The sequence below is a fragment of the Mus pahari genome, chromosome X (assembly GCF_900095145.1).
Source record: "Mus pahari chromosome X, PAHARI_EIJ_v1.1, whole genome shotgun sequence".
Taxonomy (NCBI): Eukaryota; Metazoa; Chordata; class Mammalia; order Rodentia; family Muridae; genus Mus; species Mus pahari.
The window spans coordinates 113,814,063-113,833,898 of record NC_034613.1 but is presented as its reverse complement, the minus strand read 5'-3'; the positions used below and the strand labels follow the sequence as shown (position 1 = coordinate 113,833,898).

The 19,836-nt window shown below is 44.7% G+C and overlaps 2 protein-coding genes across 6 annotated transcripts; one reads left to right on the top strand and one right to left on the bottom strand.

The window, feature by feature from the left end:
• Nucleotides 1-281: 281 nt before the first annotated feature.
• Nucleotides 282-5,379, bottom strand: Armcx3 (armadillo repeat containing X-linked 3). Of its 3 annotated transcripts, none has more exons than XM_021187536.2 (5): nt 5,197-5,379; nt 4,583-4,661; nt 4,101-4,161; nt 3,578-3,647; nt 282-3,278 (listed from the first exon to the last, which is right to left on the bottom strand). In XM_021187536.2, exon 5 carries the CDS (start codon nt 3,129-3,131, stop codon nt 1,992-1,994), a length of 1,140 nt encoding a protein of 379 aa, XP_021043195.1. In that variant the 5' UTR covers nt 3,132-3,278; nt 3,578-3,647; nt 4,101-4,161; nt 4,583-4,661; nt 5,197-5,379; the 3' UTR covers nt 282-1,991. The 3 variants fall into 3 exon arrangements, with proteins under 3 accessions (XP_021043195.1, XP_029390278.1, XP_029390280.1); XM_029534418.1 differs by having other exon boundaries at nt 1,635-3,278; nt 4,583-4,689; XM_029534420.1 differs by lacking the exon at nt 3,578-3,647 and having other exon boundaries at nt 1,635-3,278; nt 5,197-5,340.
• Nucleotides 5,380-5,655: 276 nt separating this feature from the next.
• LOC110313995 (protein ARMCX6) lies at nt 5,656-13,196 on the top strand. Of its 3 annotated transcripts, XM_029534321.1 has the most exons (5): nt 5,656-5,677; nt 6,947-7,016; nt 10,869-10,961; nt 11,269-11,349; nt 11,665-13,196. In XM_029534321.1, exon 5 carries the CDS (start codon nt 11,810-11,812, stop codon nt 12,713-12,715), a length of 906 nt encoding a protein of 301 aa, XP_029390181.1. In that variant the 5' UTR covers nt 5,656-5,677; nt 6,947-7,016; nt 10,869-10,961; nt 11,269-11,349; nt 11,665-11,809; the 3' UTR covers nt 12,716-13,196. The 3 variants fall into 3 exon arrangements, with proteins under 3 accessions (XP_029390181.1, XP_029390180.1, XP_021044128.1); XM_029534320.1 differs by lacking the exons at nt 5,656-5,677; nt 6,947-7,016 and adding an exon at nt 10,479-10,564; XM_021188469.2 differs by lacking the exons at nt 5,656-5,677; nt 6,947-7,016 and having other exon boundaries at nt 10,742-10,961.
• The last annotated feature ends 6,640 nt before the right edge of the window (nt 13,197-19,836 follow it).

Below are 19,836 nucleotides of genomic sequence, written 5' to 3'. Positions count from 1 at the left end.
TAGTAGGGTTATTGTCCAAGTTGAAGACAAGCAGTCCCTGGTCCTACTCCAGACATCAGAGTACACATGTGAAAACCTGGAGTCCAACCTAGATCATAACTAGACAGAAGACTGCAACATTGCCTGGTTTCACGGGCAAAGTAGGAAGCTTCCTCACACTGATAAGGAAAACGCCACAAAAGCTGGAGAGACCATGACTGAGGTAATAGTTTTAGTCCTGGAACGCCTGAGAAAGGATTTCCACAGTTTCCTTGCAGGAAGAACAGAACTCTACACAGTAATCACTTAATAAATGTTAACCTTTATTATTATTATTAATATTAATATTAATATTATTTAAATGACACTGAAACATAGCAGAATGCCCCAGCAAAACAAAAGTCAACTAAAACCCATCAAAACTACATTCTGGATACTTAAAGATACTCACATTTCTTAAGTAACTGCTGCTATATGCCAGAATAATGTAGAGACTTTGCAGACATTCTCTCATATAAACCTCCCAATCAGCCTTATCGGCAGCAACCTCTATCATTCTGAAGAGGAAACTTCAAACCACCTGAGCTTGGGCCTAAATGTTTTCCACTCAGTACACATTGAAATGAATCAGCTGCCGCCCTCCAATACTTCCCCTTTCCCAAACCTTTCCTAAGAGAATCAACATTCTTTGATAAACAAGAAAACATAGATGAATAATAAGTACAAAAAGTAAGTACCACTCATTATCTTTCATCCAAATATAAATCTCAGTACTTATTGGGTAGATATAATTCAATAGATTTTAGTGTCTTTTTAAACATGATTTAAACCCCCCTCCAATATGTAATCACATTCTGAATATCTAACTTACCTTGCTCACTTAACAATGTGTGATGAATATCTTTTTTTCTAGCAATACTGAGTCCCATCAACACATTTCTCACACAGTGTGGACATTCTTTATTTAGTCAATTCAGAATGTCGGACACTGAAGTTGTTCCCCATGTTACTACCCTAAGACAGTGCTGACAAGAGTGGCCTTGCACATAATGCTCTCTGGCCAATTATTCAGTTACCCCCTTAGGACAAAAGGTTTACCTATTTTAAGACTTAATTATCTGTATTGCCAAATGCCCACAACCACAATTGGAAAGGATCCATTTTGTTATACTCTCCTTGATAACACACTGTGTGGGGAAGACATTTATACTGACCCTAGTTCTTTTCTAGTTAAAAATACATTCAAGAAGCCTTCTGCAATGTGCTTCACATGGTTTTCTAGATTTATTTAGTCCCATTCCCCACACTCTAAGGCTGCCATTTTGACTACCATAAAGTTTCCTAACTTAATGTCTTTCTCACGTCATTTCCCCTTGACTCTGGTCTCATGGAATGCAACTCACTTCTGTACCCCATTTGGGGCTCCCTTTCGATGGCTCTGTCCTCCCTGAAGCTTTAACCTGACTCATGTAGCCAGCCACCAAAGCCTTTGCATCCTCTTTGTCCTGAAGGCGCACATCTGTCAGAATGTATGCTCTAAATAATCTTGAGTTTTGTGGGGGTGTTTTGGGTGTTTTTTTTTTATTTGTATGTTTCTTGTCTCTACAACTAGATTATAAACCAAAAGACAGAATAGTTTCTTTCTTCTTCTGTTGTTTCTTTCCAGCATTAACATAAAAATTTATTGAAGATGCACAAATAAAATCAATGATAATGACAGAAAGGAGCCTACTTAGGATGAATTGGTTCGCTGTCACTTATGGGGAGGGAACAGTAAAAATGTTTCAATGTGGGCAGCAAGATAAAATGCAACATGTTTCAGGACAAATAGTGATGTACATTCATTAAACTTAAACCTGAAGACAAACTTGGTTAAATATCAGCATCGATGATACAGTATGATATTCATCATTCAAAATTGGCAGCTGAAAGGGTTCCTTTGCCATATAAACAACGTGGAGAAAAAGAATAGTTTACAAGGTGTGTTGCTGCTACACTACAAAGCCACCAAGTTATTCCTGACTCTTTGGAAACATCCGTTCAGTCAGTTTGGCCACAAACTTTCCAACCTTGACTCGAACCTGGAAATCATGACGGCTCTCGATTCCCAGAACTTTATCAGCACACACTTGAAATTCTTTTAAGAAGAAAAAAAGGGAACCCTCACTAAAGTGATTCTGAGCAGGCTCGTTTTCTTCCCATGTGAAATTGTCATTGATATTCTCAAAAATGATCAGAAGTTTAAGAATAACCTCTTTGTACTCCTTCTTATTAAAGAGGGAGCCCAGTGAAGATGGCACCTGAGCCCTGAGCAGTTCTCTAGTCATGGCTGGATTTTCAGCCAGATTCAAAAGGAGTTTCAGAACCTGAAGTTTGGTTTCTTCATTCCCCGCTGAGAATAAACGAAAAAAGTCTGAAATGGAATTAGCAAGGATGTGCTGATACTCATTAGTAACAGTCATATTGGTAAGCAATCTGAGTCCAGCCAGCTGCACAGAGGAATTCAGTCGGGAGGTGACTGTGTCATCACACACTTGATTCATGTATACCTTAAGCCTGCGCTGATTTTCAGCATTCACGCTCAAGTTATTTAGGACAATTAAAGCCTTTTCCTTAACAATGGGATCTCGTGTATTGAGAATCTTTGCAACAATTGGGAGACCACCCAAATCTCGAATAATATCTCTATTAAATGCATAAGCAGCGTTATTACCCAGAGCAATTAAAGCTGCTTCAAGAATATAAGGCTTTTCAGACATCTCAACCAAACAAAGTACTTTTTGTAACTCTTGAGGTGACAAAACGGTATCGTCTGAATTAGGAGAAGCCCTTTTCTGGACAGCTCTTCGAGCCCTGGTAGCCCTGGCTCTTGCCCTGGCTCTAGCTCTGGTCCCTGCTTCAGTGCCAATACGGGCCCAAGGTGGGTACCAAACTATACTCTTGCTCTCGTTACTGTCATCATCATCATCAGACCAGTCATTATACCTGACCCCAGAACAGTCCCCAGCGTCATCCACATCACCAGAGCCACCCTCAGCCATTTTCTCCTTGTTCTGTTTTCTTCCTCGGGTCAATCTGTAAATGCAATAGCAGGCTCCAGCCCCAATCACCAGACCTGCAGTCACCCAGCCTACTTTCCTGGCGTAGCCCATGCAACCGTCCCTGGCAACGGCAGGGACCAAGAAATAGAGTAGTCACTCAAGATAAGGGAAGAGGCCTTCGGGCCTGAGTGCAGTCCTGTGGAGAGTGATCTTCTTCAAGTCACTTCAAGGCCACAGTAATTGGTTTCAAAGGCAAACCTAGAAAATGGAAGAAAAGAGGATTTGGCTTTCTCTTCTCTTTGTGCTGCTCCATGCAGATAATCGCTCAGTAGGGCAAGAAAGTAGTAATCGAATGCTGGATAGGGAATATAGGTTGTTGACAAAAACCTCTATCTCCCTCATTTCACTCTCCCCCTACATGCCTCTCCCTCCCCCACCCCACTGCCAGTTCACTCTTGCCCCTAATTGTAAAGGCAATGGCATCCATAAGTATTTCCGGGCTCTCATTCCTCACAAGCTCCTAGGGTACCCCATGGGATAAGCAACCTTGCACTGACCTCCTTAAAACAGCAGCTTGCCCCTTCTTCCTTTCCTGTGAGTTATGCCACGCCCAACAATCTTTCTGATCTGCAGGGATACCAGAAGAAGTGGAAGAAGAAGAAGAAGAAGAAGAAGAAGAAGAAGAAGAAGAAGAAGAAGAAGAAGAAGAAGAAGAAGAAGAAGAAGAAGAAGAAGAAGAAGANAAGAAGAAGAAGAAGAAGAAGAAGAAGAAGAAGAAGAAGAAGAAGAAGAAGAAGAAGAAGAAGAAGAAGAAGAAGAAGAAGAAGAAGAAGAAGAAGAAACAACCCCGAGGACTTGATGCATCCAGTGTATATTTGATGCTTTCCTAATTTACCAACCAGGGCGTCAGATTTTGGTTAAACCTCACTGTGCCATCCAAAACACGCACATGCTGTGCCCCCTCCCTAGTCTGAAATGGGTGGATGCAAGGAAACAAAGTAGGATTGAGTGAGCCTGGCTAAACCCAAGCTGATTTCTAACCCCTCCCCCATTCCAGGCTGCCCCCACGCCCACACCGACCTCTACTGATCCGGGGAAAGTTCCTCCCTTGGTTCAAGCAGTGCCACCTGCTACAGCAGACCTGCAGGATGACAGATGGAAAACATGGACACTAAGTGCTGTTGAGAGAGAAGGATTATGAACAAACTATCTGATAGGTTTTCCTTCTGTCATCCTGCCCCCCGCCCCCGCCCCCGCCCCCACCCCCAAGAGCACATTCATACACACAGAGTCAGAGAGAGACAGAGAGAGAGAGGGAGGGAGAGGGAGGGACGGAGGGAAGGAGAGGGAGGGGGAGGGGTAGAGGGAGAGAGAGAGAGAGAGAGAGAGAGAGAGAGAGAGAGAGAGAGAGAGAGAGAGAGAGAGATTGAGAAGAACGCCATTTCTCCACAGTTCGGGGAGTGTAGAAACATATTTAGATTCAAATCTAAACCTAGACTACCGTTTCTAGTTTCCCCCCCTTTTCTACCCCCGCCGCTCCTAGGGTCCCCAGATGGTCTTACCCTCAACTCGACCTTCACCGATCTGGTTAATTTCCTTCCTCTTCTCTTTCCTGGCGTTGTACCGCAACCTACGGAAAGACTGGCCACCCGGGAGAGGCTTGGACCCACTAGCCACAGAGTCATGGTAAGGAAGGCACGGTCACAAGCAGAAAGACGGGAAACAGTCGCTACTGAGTGTTTGGTGGACGGACCAGTCCCCAGAGAACGAAACTCTTTCCTAATTCGGAGGCCTGATTGGTAAAGGTTTCCCGCCCGATAGCCGGCTCAGGATCCGGCTGACACATCACATTGTACCCCACCACGGACCCAATGTCCAGTTCTTCCCCTCCGGCAGAGTCCTGGTGGACCAGGGGCCAACACCCAGGCCACAGCTCCCTTTCCGGATTGCGGGCCTCTGCTCCCAGCAGATTCCCATCTCTGGGTTTCTGGACGCCTGCCCAAACACCCCTCTACTCACTGTTTTGCAGCATCGAAATGGGCTGCGGGCGGGACTTATATCTTGGAAAGAGGGCAGCAAGTGGGAGAGACGACGGCGCCGGCGGCTCCGGACCTGCGACGGCCTCCGCCCTCTACCCTCCACCACCCCCACTTTATGGAATATCCCAGGCACTGACCTGCAGGGATCTGGGACAATTTCTTTTCCGCCTCCTTCTTTTCTCGGCTGCACCCGCCCGCCCTCAGGGTAATAGGGAGCTGGTTGGTACTCAGACGGGAACAACGACCAGGACAAGAAGGACTTCTGCACACGTCAGCTCTTGGTCACGTGAGAGCGACGTAATCCACCAACTCGGATCCCCACTTTCCCCTCCCACCAGCAGTGCGGCAGAAGAGGACCCGCCCCCCTCTTTTCCCTCCCCCATACTAGGCCTTGTTACTCTTCTTTGCTGCTAATCCCATCTTCCTCTAGTCTTGCTTCCCTTCCTCCAATTACCAAAACAGGACAGCATCCTCCCCTGGGGCTACGGGTCACTTGTACTTTTTTTTAATTGACTCTTTCTTCCCTAGACTCCTGGGATAGCAGCTTCTCCATCTACCGCCCCTCCTCCCAGCTATGAATATCTACCATTTCCTCTGAAATGTAATCCTAGACCTGAGGTGAGTAAGTCACCAGAAAAGTGAACCTGGAAGGAGAGTGTATCTTTTTCTCTCATGATACTTTTTTATTTTCGCCTTGGCTCACTGCCTGCATGCTACTTCTGAGGGGGGAAAATGCAATAACAATATTTCCATCAGGGGGAAAAATAAGGATAAAGATGGGAGATCAATGAGATGATGGTCTCTAAAAGTCCCACGGGTCTCACTTGTTGGAAAGTGTTACCCACTTTCCTCACAGGAATCTTAATTTCTTCTGGGGCCTATCACATAACACAGCTGAATGAACATAGCACACCGTGAATGAACTAATCAGCCATCCTGAGAATATGTAAACCTTCGGACTAAGCAACAGGCACTGAAGGGCACAAGTTAACCAGGAGGAGGCTTGGGCTCTCCAAAGCCAGGAACAGAAAAGATTCAGGGGAAATCAAGTGTGTGTGATTTTTTTAAAAAGTATACACACTGATACACAAGTGATATGCACAGAACATGATGAAATAAATATGCTGGGGTACAAAGAGAGCATCTGCAAATGAAATAGTATCACAGGAGCACAAAGACCAAGGCAAACTTGACTGAACTTGGCATCTAGCAATTAGCGTGAAGCCACCACAGTGATTAGCTTGATGAGCACAACAATTCCCTTGCAATTTTAACTTTCAAACATAGAAAAAGGAATAAAGTAATTACATTCTCTCATTGTGTAAGGTAGCCAGCCAGGTTTGTTTTCACACATTGGCTGTCACAGGAGGTTAACTTAATGCATAGTACAAAAACAAATAACAGAAGACAACATGCTAACACAGCTTTCCAAAACATGAGCTTCTGGGGGGAGGAATTTCCTAGTAGTTTAGCTACAAGGTTGGTATCTAAGTAGAACTTTCAAAACCCACAGAAAACATGGGAGTCCACCCATAGTCCAGACACCTTAGGAACAAGCTAATCGCCAGGAAGTTGTTTGTCAGTGTAGCTTCTAAAAAGCAGAGTTGAGACATGATTTCAGACTTAGTAAAGTGAACCAAATCAAGGATCTGTCTCTGGATTTATAGGGCAGGTGCAACAAATAGACATTCACGGGCAAAAAGGGCATCTGAGGAAACAGTTACTAGTTCTGACCCAAGCACTGGCTGAGAGAGGAAAGTCTGCCTAAGGTGAAGGGAACATTTCATCCTTAGCAAATCCATCCCCATTATGTACGAAAATACTTCAGACTTCCTCAGCTAAAAGTCGCTTCTGAACATAAAACTAATATCTGTGTTCTGATTCTAGGTTTATCAAGCAATCTTCTGAAGTTGTAACTTCCCAAGCAGTAGCTGGTCTGCAGGAAGAGAATGAACAGGTAAGACAGACAGAAACCCCTTCTACTCCCTCACACTTGTATTTCTCAAGGTAAATTATCCAGTTGTTACTCCTATTAGGACACAACGTTCACTGTAGCCTATTTAACATGGAGTGAGTGCAAAGACTGGTGAGTCTGAACATTCAGATCTGGATGTATGTGTACCTTTGAATGAGAGTCTCTCATGGACAGAGCATCTGCTCTCGGTTTACAGACAAAATCTGGGGTAGATAGTGCAACACTCAAGACAACACCCTGGACTGTGTATGCACCCCCTGTGGAATCCTGTCAGGGAAGCCAGGTGGCCTTGGATCAAAGGGCAACATAGAGCATTACCATTTTATACTGTCCCTATCTAATGATCGGGCAATGTTGAAATTACAAGTAAGGCATGTTGTGGTAGGCAGGTTCCCAACATCTCAGTGACAGTTAAACAAAGGTCCATTATGCAAAATAATTAAAGGACACTATACATTAAGGGCTGGAAATATGACTAAGAGTTTAAGAACACTTGTTGCTCTTGCAGAGGACCCAAGTTCAGTTTCTAGCACCCACATGGGAGTGGTTCACAATTTCTTATACCTTCAGTTCCAGGGATCTGACCCCTTCTTCTTACTTCCACTGCATGTGGTACCGTATTAAAAACAGGAACCTATACATGCACATAAATAAAAACTACAGTGAAAAAAACTCGAAATAAATCACCATTTCAAACAATTTACATTGCATACTAAAGAAAGGCATTGCATTTCACAATTAACATACTCTGCATTTCCCTACCAAAAACAGGAGTAGTTTGCCCAAAACACATCAAACATAAGCTCTCTTGCTAAAATTTTAATCTGGAGATGAAAGGAAGGAAGGAAGGAAGGAAGGAAGGAAGGAACCTTGAAAATGGGTGTGAAACAACCATCTTTCAGTCTCTCCTACCTAGACCCCTGAAAGCTGACCTTACTCGTTAGCATCTGTTCTTTATGCTAACCAGTCTTAGATAAGCTGCTTGCAGGAAGACAATCTTAACTAAGACACCATCAGGTAACACAGCATAAAAGTACTCTAGCTTTTGCAATGTCAACCTCCTCTTTTGTTTCCCTCCATCATGCATAGTATGACCAAATGCTGGTCCATTTTTATTTTGGGGTACTTTATAAGCCACGTGTTATGTGTGGCCAGCAAAAAGTTTCCTCAGGAAGTACCTTGACTGGCTTTGCTTTGTTTTTCCAGGCTCTGAAGTCATTACACAAATTTGTATGGGGACTTGCTTAAGCATTTTCCCTTTTTTTTTTTTATTTTTTAAGATGGTGTGTCAGATGTCTAATATGTCCTTTTAAAAGGATCTGTGAGTACCTATAATGGAGAACAAAGTAGCTTTCGAGTCATAGCTCCTGTTTTTGTTGATAAGAACTATGAACTAAAGTGACAAGGGCATACAATAGCTGAGGGGGTTAATGCTTCTGGGGTTTAAGAGATTTTAGACAGGGAGTGGATAAAACTAGAAAGTTCTGATAAACTGAAATGACTGGATGAGATACCAAAGGTGGGAGAGATTTTGTAACAAGGATAGGTAGTCATAAAGCTTTTGTCCTTGAAACTTGACAAACTGTTGTGAAAATGAATTCACATTGCAGAATTGCCTGCCTTTACCAGGCTCTGACTATTTCTTCGATCTTCCTAATGAATATATTCCAAATAACAAGAGTATCTTGTGGAAGTTCATAGCAGCCAAAATCTGAAAGCACGGTTGAATCTGAGCATTCTGTTCATATAAAGTTTTCAAAGACAGAATTCAGTTACCTGGGAAAACTAAATAATCATAAAATGATAGCATGAGAGCACAGTGACCAAACCAAAGGAAGTAGAGGAGATGACGGAGAAAATGGGATATAGTATCGTTACGTGAGTCTAATGCTTAGGAATACCAGAGAGCAATGATATGTTCTCAGTTTCTGATATTTGCCAACAAGGCATTATGGACTCCCTGGCTTATCTCCTGCAAGGGCCCCCTCCACACAGAGGCCCTTCTCAGGGAAGGCTTCTGGCTGCCGGGTCAAATTTCAACATTCTAAGAAAGAGGCAGTGGGGGGGTCTATATTTAGAGTATGACTCCCCACAGCGAACAGGTGGTGCCTGGGGACTTACTCCTGCATATTTTGTCCCTGAGTTCTGAGGGGTTTATAAGGGAGGTATAATGAAGTTAAAAGAACGGTCTTTATCTCCTGGGGACTGACTACTTGGGATCCTGTACTTTGTTCTTCTGGCTATGAGAGGGAAAAGAAACTGTTGTCACCAGTGTTCTTATAATCTACAGTCATCCAAAGTCCCTCATTCCCATTGTCAGTAAGAAATGCTGAAAACTCGCCATTCGTGTGGTGATATCAGACATGAATGGCAGAAGTGAGGAGACCTCACTAGTCTTATGGTGGTATGAAACCTCCCCTATTAGCTAGAAGTCTCATCAATGGAATAACAGAGTTCTTTATTCCAGTTCAGGGTGGTTTATGGGCTGCCTCATGGAACTCCAGAGCAGAATTTAAATCCCTTTGAATGAAAAGCAGGCAAATCTGTGACGTTATTAATTTGTAAAGTCTAACATCTAAGTTGATGACTGAATAAAATCTATCTTTTCGGTGAGTCTTAAAGTCCTGATTGAACCTTGTACAAGATCTCAATCATCTGACACCTGTGAGTTCTCTCTGGCTAACGAAAGGGACAAATAAATGACTCACTCATTTAAAATGATCAAAAGTTGAATCCTGACCTCACTACAGATATGTTTCATCAATCATATTGAAAGTATGCTGGTTTTGTTTGTGAGGCTATGTTTCAAAACTGTAAGATGTTATTTTAAAGCTGCTATTTAGAAGAAAATATTTTCAACACTGGACAAATTAACTTTGCCAAATTAATGAGGTCTTGCTAGTAACTGGAAAATCTTAATTACTTTGTTAAACATACATTTTAAAAGGTTCAAATTTGTTTATATATCCAAGTGGAAATAGCTTCATTTTGACTTATGATTACAAAATAATAGTCTATCAACTACGAAAGAGGAAATAAAACATAATTAGATTAAAAGTGTTAATACAAATTTCTCTCCTATCAGTGTTTCCTTTTCTGACCCCTCTCTCCAATTCTGCTGCAGAGACTGAAAAGAGAGAGGGAGGGAAATTAAAGAAAAGGATGCAGGAATGGATGCACCAACGAATAGATAAGGCATTTCCCTGAAGAAGAAAGTGTGAATGCACAATAATACGGGAAAGTCAAATTCAAACGTTATAGAGAAACCGTAACTTCTGGTTTCTGGTATTGTTATAGAGAGAAAAAGACTAACAGGGCCCCAAGTATTGGGGGAGGTACTGAGCCTACTGGCTCCTGCCGCACTGCTTGTGGGAGTGGAAATTGGGGGCTAGAGCTTACTGGTGACGTGGCTGTCACGTGACCAAGAGCCGCCTAGAGCCGAAGTCCTGGTAGTCGCCTCTGACTGGGTACCAACCCCCTATTACTCTGCAGGCGCGTGAAGGAGAAGGAAACTCGCTGGGACCGTGCAGGTCGGTGGAAGCTGCTTGGAAGGCGATGGGGGTGGGAGAGGGCCAAAAGCACCTCGCATCCAAGTTTGGCGAATATGGGCTATGTCCCTTTCTCACCTACTTTTTAAATATCTATCCCTGGACCCGAATCTCACCCTCGGTTCTTTTAGTAGGGAGAAGTGGCAGGCTTCAGGTTGGGGTGAGGTGGGTGAACTGCGATTGCACAAAATCCAAGCAGAGAAAGAACCACCAATCCAGGCACCGCGTCCCGGGTGCTGGTCTGTCCACCAAGCACTCCGTGCCCTCGGTCCCCTGTCTCTTATAGGTCTCCGCTGGAGCCTAGGCTTGGGAAGAAGCAAACCGCCTTGGTTGGAACCTTGCTGCAGGTTTGAAGGTGGGATTCATCCTGCTCCTAAAGGTAGGAGATGAGGGGGGCTGGGATCTTTGCGGGTCAGGTCCGAGTCGCCCTCTCCTGGCCCCTTCTTTCTCCACACCCCCTCCCATTTCGGTGCAGGGAAAGGGGTGTGGCGGCCTTTGCTGGGGAAATGGCGGACGAGGAGGGGGCGGGGAGGCCCTCGTTAGCAAAGTCGGGAGGGTGTGAGAAATATTTTTACTCAAAAATCCCAAATTCAGAAAAGCCCCAATCGGTGTAGTTATATCTGTCCAACTACACTTTCAGTTCTCCATTGCTGTCTGACATCGCTTTTCGATTGTCCTTCTGCCAGGCTCCGTCCACCTATCTCCGTGGAGGGAATACAGCAGAAGACACCAGAAGAAAAAAAGAAATTCAAATGGTTTTTGTAGAGGTTAGTTAGAAAACATGTAGTGTTCTGGGAGTGGGTAGGAGGAAAGAAAGGAGGCGGGTGGTAAAGAAGCCTACATGAGGGTTATCTCTTCCTTTCACCTGCCTGCCTATCAAGTGAGAGCCTTGTCTACTATCACTGAGAATCCTGGAAGCATAAAAGTAGATCCTAAGGGTAGATATGGGAAGGCAGTAAAGAACAATGAGATCATTCCCTAATAATCCAACTTTCTCAGGGAGAATTTGAACGCCTACCTGTCTGGGCAGGTAATAACCCAGTCACAGCTCAGAGTTCTAATGCCATTTCTCTCACTCTTAGATTCATGACAAGAATAGCAGAAGACTAGGAGAGGGTGAAGATTACTAGCCTGCACCATTAATCCACACAGCCCCTGACCGTTCTCTTCAATCAGGTGAAGAAAGGCCCTCTTCTTTCTGGCCACAAGGCTCACCCACCTATAAGCATGGGTCGGGCCCGGGAAATGGGTTGGATGGCAGCCGGACTCATGATTGGAGCTGGTGCCTGTTACTGCATGTACAAACTGACCATGGGAAGAAGTGAGGGGAACGAGCTGGAGGACGAGGAGGAAGATGAATGGAATGATGAACAGGATCTGGATGAAGAGGAGGCAGACAATTGGTTTGATTTCGCATCAATGGCTCGACCCTGGAGTGAGGATGGGGACTGGGATGAACCTGGGGCCCCAGGTGGGACTGAGGACAGACGGTCAGGTGGTGGAAAGGCAAACAGAGCGCACCCAATCAAGCAGCGGCCATTCCCTTATGAACATAAAAACATATGGGGTGAACAGAGCTTTAAATCCTTCAGCTGGATTCTTGACCTAACCAAGTGTGTTTCCACTCAAAGAAAGAAAATGTTCACGGAGTCCACAAATGCTGGCTTTCCCCTTAGCCACAATGTCAGTAAGCATTTGGCCAGCCTCTCAGGGGTTGGAAACACGAGTCCCACCCCCCAGCCCACTGTGAGGGAGAAGGCTCTGTTTGTCCCTGAAAACCCAGACAGCAGCCTTGAAAATCAGGGCCAGATTAAGATGTCCATCGATGGAGTGTGTCGAGAGACAGCCTTGTGTTGCTGCAAGTCTTTTCTGCAGCAGGCAGGATTAAGTCTGCTAATAAGCATGACAGTCATNAATAACATGCTCGCCAAGTGTGTTTCAGACCTGAAGTTTCCTCTGCTATCCGAGGGGAGTGGATGTGCAGAGGTGCGGGGCTTGGAAGAGCTGATGAGTCTGTCTGAAAAGCCAGTGCTGGCAGAGGAAGCGCTGGCTGCCCAAATGCTNTNCTCTTTCATGTGCCTCTTTACCAGAAGTGGGAGCAGAGAGATGCTTGTGGAAGGCATCTCCCCTTAAGTGGCTGTCTCAGAAAGAGTGAGACTGAAGCCACCCAGAGCCTGAGCACTTTCCTGAGGGCAAAGAGGCTGCAGTGGGTACCACCAAGGATGCAGTCTTAGCCAGTCAGGTCCTCCCTGGGTGAGAGTTCCTTCCAATGTCTAAATGGAGGGCTACACTCTGACTGGCCAGGCAGGGCTCCACCAGAGCTGTGGGCAACTTCTGGGTTTTGTAGTGTGCAGGTAAAGTGCATTGTAAATTGCTGTCTTGCAGCCTTCTTCATGTGGTAAAGGGTAAGGGGATGCCTGTGGCCACTAGCTGGGGATAACTAAGAGCAAATCACAGAATAGAGGTAAAGGGTAAGGGGATCCCCCTGGCCACTAGCTGGGGATAAAACTAGCAGCAGATCACAGCATCAGAGTGAATGTTGTTGTTGCCTGTGGTGATCTCCCTGTCTAAGCGGAACCACTTAGCAGAAATGACACCCATATGAGAGCTTGAGCCAAACACCCTTCTGCTGCTGCTGCTGCTGCTGCTGCTGCTGCTGCTGCTGCTGCTGCTGCTGCTGCTGCTGCTGCTGCTGAAGTAGGTGCCCTCTCCTCTGTCCTACACTAGCTGATGGATGGCTAGCATGTTCATCAAGAGAGGCACTCCCTTCCTGTCCNCTGTAGTGACTGACCCTCTGACTCCCCATTCCTTTGCCCTTACCCCCAGTGTGTATCCTCAATAAACTGTGTGCTTTGATTGGCAAGACAATTAAAAAGGGGCACTGGCCTCCTCTTTGACTTTGCGGCCTGCACAAACATGGAGACAAAATGCACCACAGAGCCCAGCTCTCTGGGCCCCCTGCTCCCTGAGGACAGGTGCACTCACCAGGGCTCACANGAGGCAGGGGCAGAAAGGTACAGCTATGGTTAGGAGAGGTAAGGGTCAAGAGAGGGGTGAGGGAGAGGGGTGAGGGCGGGGATACCATGAACTGTGAGTACAGAACAAGAGAGGACAACTCCCTTGGAGCAGGCACCTCNTGCCCCTGAGCACAGGAAGCCCTTAAAGAGGGGGTCTTCTTGAGTGGCCTCCTTGGATGGAAGGCCCTAGGCCATGGCATTGATCTGTCCACCTACCCTGCAGTGGCTCTGTCACCCATCTGTGTCCATCTGATGAAGGGTTCTCCCAGTAAGGATTACCACTTGACTGACTCCTGCTTCCTTGACCTGCATATGTCTCCCTATGATGCTGTCAAAACCACTTCCTGCAGCCTTCCTTCCTCAGGATCCCAAGCCCTGCTTGCTGGCAGGGTCAGAGGGTTGGCAGCTGCTCCACTTTGGGGGGACCTGCATTCTTCCCTAGCCCTTCCTAGGGGTGCAGCAGCCAGGAACTCCAAACAAGGATAGTGGGCAGGGTGCTGTCAGTGCTGGTCATGACCTGCCTGCAGAGATCCATGCTCTGCCTCTGAGAGCCACACACCCATTCGTGCAGGGGAGGAGGCTGGGCCCTGTGTGTTGAGCCATGCATCCAGGCCTGCCAGACTCCTCCCTCACACAGCAGTTCCCCTCCCAGACCCCTCCCAACTCCCCTTAGCTCCTGGCTCACCAAGGCTGACTGCCCTGAGTGCCTGCCATGTGTCAGGAGTAGATGTCTTCCCAGAGCCATGACAAAGCAGGAGACACACCTGCCTCCCCTGTGAGGGGCTGTTACTGCTGCCTCTGCTGCTGCTGCTGCTGCTGCTGCTGCAGAACAGGTGTCATGTACTGGTCGATGTCCCTGGGGTGCTGTTCTGAGTCACTGTGCCCTGTGTACTGGTGCTCTGTGTGCACAGTGAGCTAGCTGTCTTCTGCCCGCTCTCCTCCATGTCTCTCCAGAGCTTTCATTTCCTCCTCTGCCTCCACATACTATTTAACTTCCATCCCTCCTGCTTGTTGTACCCTGTTCCTGGTACCATTCCAGGGTGACCAGTAGTAAGCTGAGGTGCCTGCCAGACCCCTTGGACCTACTCTTGAGAAGTTGTCCTACCAGGTGTGGCTACTGACCATCCTAGTTTCTGGAATCTGGATGAGACCAGTGTCCTGCGATTGTTGTCACAACACACAGCCATCAGGGCTTTGTGCCTCAGGTCACCTTGGCTAGCTGAGGGACTCAGTCTTGTTTACCAACAGCTGCTGGTTGCTTTCCCTGCTTTGAACCTATAGATCCATCTTTTGGCTGGGTGATGTACTTTCAAGGAGGATTTTGTGTACACACCTGTATCCTATTGTCCTCGTCCAGCCTGCCTTGCCAGTGCTGTCTTCAGTGACAGCTCATTGCTAAGCCTCTAAGCTCAGCACAGAGGCATGGCAGAGGCTCCTGTCCTTGCTTAAGCTTCTGGCCCAAATTAGCATGTGCCTTCTTCCTTCTCTTCTGCACATCACAGAACTCCAAGTTCTTGATCTCATGCTGTGGTCCAGCATCTCCCAGGCATTTGAGATTTGAGAATTGCAGATGCCTGCTAACTCCGGGAGGGCCTCAGTGACTTCTAGGACAGCTTCTGAGCAGCTGTTCCCCAGGAAAGCCACTTGGTTAGGAAGCATCTCCACTGTATAGTCCTGGTCCACGTCGCCACCTCCTGTTCATTTGCTGGAAGTGCCCTATTATAAACATTGCTTGGATGGGCATGCAGTTTTCTTGTCTGCTCCCTCACACCTGGACAAGTCATGGTGTGGGGCCTATCTAGGAGACCAGTTTCAAATGGGGCTTCTGATCTGGGCATGCATATGAAAAGGAAACATGGAACAAGACCACTGCAAGGCCCATCTTCAGATCAAAATCGCTCCAGATCAAAACAGGCACCTGTCTGCTGCTGGGCTTTCCCAACAAAAACAGTGAGCTCCATCATGCCTGCGCTGTCTTCTCTGTCATGGGAGCCTGCTGCAGACTGCCTTCCGGTTTCTGAAAGAGCCATGGGTTTGCTGCTGCTTCTCCTGAGTACCTTTGTGGGTGGTGCCAGAAGGTGCTGGTTCTGGAGCCCTCCTCTGCCACCCGTTGTCTCTGGGGAGAGTGTGATTTGAGGCCTCTCCACTCCATTCCCTGGAAAAGCAAGCAGGACTGCAGCCGTGCCTTTGCCACAGAGATGAAGCATGTTGGGGGATGTAAACAAATATGGTTTTGTTATAACCTTCCATAAAAATGACTTCCCTTGGAGAAAAAAAGAGGACCAGTACAATTAACTACATCTTTTTTTTTTCTATGTTGATATATTCTCTAATGTGTCCTCTAACGCTGTATTACTTTGGCTTATATATGTTTTCTTTTTCCATTGTTCATGATGGGAATGGCAGGTACAAACTAGAAATGGCCAAATGTTTCAACAACCATTTGGCTACTCTCAAAGTGGATGGGAGAGGTAGCAATGGTTCATTTAGCGCAGTTATTCTGCAAGTATTTTTTTACCCAGAAGCACACAATTCTCCCTAAATTCCCCTTCATCTTATTTCATTTACATTCTCTATACCAAACTTCTCTGGCAGTTGAGTAACCTAAACTAGTTCATCTGGTTTATTGAATCATCTTTAAAAAAACAAAAACAAAAACAAAAACAAAAACAAAAAAAAAACCACTGGCAAAGTCTTCATTAGTATAGCCATCAATATTTTATTGTTCTTTGTTCTTACATGTATCTATTTGGGGGTCACTGTTAATGACAGAATAGGATCACTACAACTAAGTATTCCAAATAACTGTGTCACACCATCTTTTCTAGAATAAATGTTTTGTTTCACCAAGACTGCCAAAATGTAAGCTCATATCCAGAATGTTATCCAGGTCCTCAATTTGGACAGCAGATGAAGTTGACAACTTCCTCATCTGTGAATGGGAATAGAGAGGGAAGAGAGGGTAGTAAAAGCACTGCCCAGTCTTGTCTCGAAGCTTGAACTGTCAGTTCCCATGTTGGACTTAGTAGTTTTGCAGTTTGTGTCTCTGGCCATAGAAAAACTTAGCCACGAAGCTCTTGAATTTGCAGGAACACACATGGGCATATCTAATACCTACATCCACTAAGGTTTCCACTTAGGAATTGATTTGAAGGCAGGAGAGAGACATGGGATTTGCTGTTTTTCCTCTTGTCCCCTCTCCTTCCAATAAAGTTCTTCTCTTATAGAAATTTCCTTTAGTGCTGAATTCTTACTGTCTGTGATTTGTAGACAATAAATGTCCATAATAAGAGAGGGCCAATGCCAGTTTCAGACATGGCAGGTTTTATAAGTTAGGAAAACTCCCAATTGGTGGCTTATAGATTTTAAAAGTTACTGTTGAGGCCTCAAAAGTTCTGACTGATATATACAGGCAATGATTTACTTCTCTTTATGTAAGGTTGTTATTTTAATTAGTTAAGCTTGGTGATGAATAATGAGATGGAACCGAGGTATAGGAGGCAAGACTGGAAATCAGGATATTGCCCTATATGTTTATCTCAACCTTCAGAGGATCAGAACAAAGAGAAATGTCTGTGTGATGACCAAATTACAAGACATGTAATGTATCAGACATCTCGCAGAACATGATATAAACAAGGCTGGGCAACAACAGATCACAGTTCCTTCCATTGCATTTTAAATTTAAATGTGGTTTTTGTTTAAATAGAAAATCCATTTGTTACCCACATTAGGGTCAGAGCTTCTACCCTGGCAGCCTTAACAAACTAGGTTTGCCCACCCACCCTAAATAAGCCAATTAAAAGGGCCCAAACGATAATGAAAAGCAGAAACAGGAGTGGGTACATTGGGAAGAGTGACAAAAAGACCTACAGGATCTCTTTCTTCGGTGTCTTTAAGGTTTAAATAGAAGGCAAGTGATACATAATTAAGCAGTCCTCATCAAGGCATGGTCCCATCAATGTCCCTGACCCACCATTATATGGAGTCCAGTCTCTCTTGTAAGGTGGTCTGGCAAATTGTGAGCATGTGTGAAATCCCTTTCCTCCCTCTCTGGCTGGCATCAGCCTTTTTCTTCTCCCAGGTTGAGCTTGCTTTGGAAGTCTAGATCTCTGTGGTGCCTTGTTTCAATGGTTCAGATGGCCAGAATGAGGGACTCTTGAGAATATCCTCATTTGCTCTAAGTGTGCCAATTACACATCCATCCTAATAACTCAAAATCACTCCCCCGAAATAATGTATTATACATTTAAATCTCCCATTTTCTTTCTTTTGGCAATATTCAACTCTTCCTGCAAGAGAAAATGTTGTTGTGCCATGACTTGCATATTATTCCAGAGACACGGTATATATTCATATACATTTTACACACACACACACACACACACACACACAGGTAAACACACTTAACAATATATGAATAACCTTGCCATTCTTCATCCCACTGTGCAAACATCTTGATTTTTAATAGCTGAATGGTATTTTATTGCATTAATGTCTCTTAATTATTTGGTGACTTGATTATTTGTGGATATTTGTTTCCTATTATGAATGACTGAGCTCACATATTCTGTCTTTCTATTTTCTTTTATTCACTTAGTCTTTGTTGATTAAATTCTATGTCTTGTGCTGGAGAAGTGGCTCAGCAGTCAAGAAAAGCCTTGTTGCTCTTGCAGAGGAAGCAGGTTCAGTTCCCAGCACTCACACAGCTACTCACAACCATCTACTTGCAGAGGATATAATGCCCAAGCACATACATGGTGCACAGACATACATTTAGGCAAAGTACTCCTACACATAAAATAATAAAATAAGTCTAAATTTAAAACTTCTATTTCTTAGTGTTTGTCTATTGAATGTTCCATATACTCCTATCTTTATTTCTGTTTGTTTGCTATAGGTGGCATCCCTTGGCCCCAGTCATTAAAGATAAAATTAGTGTGTTGGAATTAATTCTTATCTTTTTCTTTCTTTAATCTTTAATTTATGAATTTCTACTCCATCAAGTTTATCACTACTTTATTTGGTATGTAGCCATAATCACATTTGTTTGGATCTTAGTCCTGTATTAACAGAAAATTTATGCTAGTTGGTATATTTTTAAGTAAAATTTGAGATTATAAGTACATTATTAACCCTTCTAACCCTTCTATGCACGGCACCCCTTGCTCTTCTTCAAACTCATGTCTTCTTTTTCTTTAAATTTGTTACACACACACACACACACACACACACACACACACACACACACACACTTATGTACTAGCTGGCACTTTTTTTCCTGTAGTTTATTTCTTCCTTGTGCTTCTGTCATTTCCGTGATTAAGTTTCCTTTTTCACATTTCCCCTCAAGGCCTGATTGTAAAGGCTCCATCCTAACCTTATCTTACCATCCTCTCTGAGCTCGGTCATTTGTGTAAGCTATTCAGTGGCAATTTTCACTTACTTTACGGCAACCCTTTTCAGATAAGTTCTACATGGACAGTCCACTTCCTGTGTCCCTCTCCTTTGTTCACATAGGACCTCTGCTTTGGTTGTGTGGATCCCATCATCATTCCTTACTTTACAGAAGCACTGGCTTTTCTTGAACAAGGTACTTGAAGAAGGCTCATGAAGGATAAAGGCCAGAGTTGTTTTCCTCGATACCAAGTAGTCAAGCTTTCTGAAACATAGCCAGTCTCTTCAGTCCTGCTATTCCTTCTAGTCTCATTTTCCCTTTTCCTGGCAGCACAGAATCACAAGTGTATTTTCTCCCCACTTGCATTTTCCCCTGGTCCATCTGAAATTCTGGGACAGATTACTTTCCAAAACTATGACCTCCCTGATGTCTAAATTATCATAATCTATTGTTCCTTGCAATGCAGCAGAGCCCAGCCAGCTTCTGCTGTTAATTGGGTGTGTGCTTCTCGGTTTCGTTTGTTGTTATAGTCTTTGGGTTTTTTATTACTACTATTTTTGTGAAGGGTACAAGCATTCTCTCATTTTCAGGCCCCTGAAGTTGTCTCACGGCTGACTCAGAGAGGGCAGCTTGAGACTTCCTGGAAAATTAACCGAATAGGCTATGAAGCGTAAAACCAATTTACAAACCTATGGAGACACTGTGTGATGAGAGCCTTCATTCAGGCAGAACCTCTATTTAGGCTCAGAAAGGCAAACCCCTCCATATTTTCTGCCAGTCTTCCTGAGCTTTCTTACCACAAGGTACAGGAGCAGAAGTGATCATAGCAGCTTCTTCCT

What these genes read in the sequence shown, in the direction of transcription:
- Armcx3 (XM_021187536.2), bottom strand. Translation starts at nt 3,131, where the DNA reads ATGGGCTACGCCAGGAAAGTAGGCTGGGTGACTGCAGGTCTGGTGATT.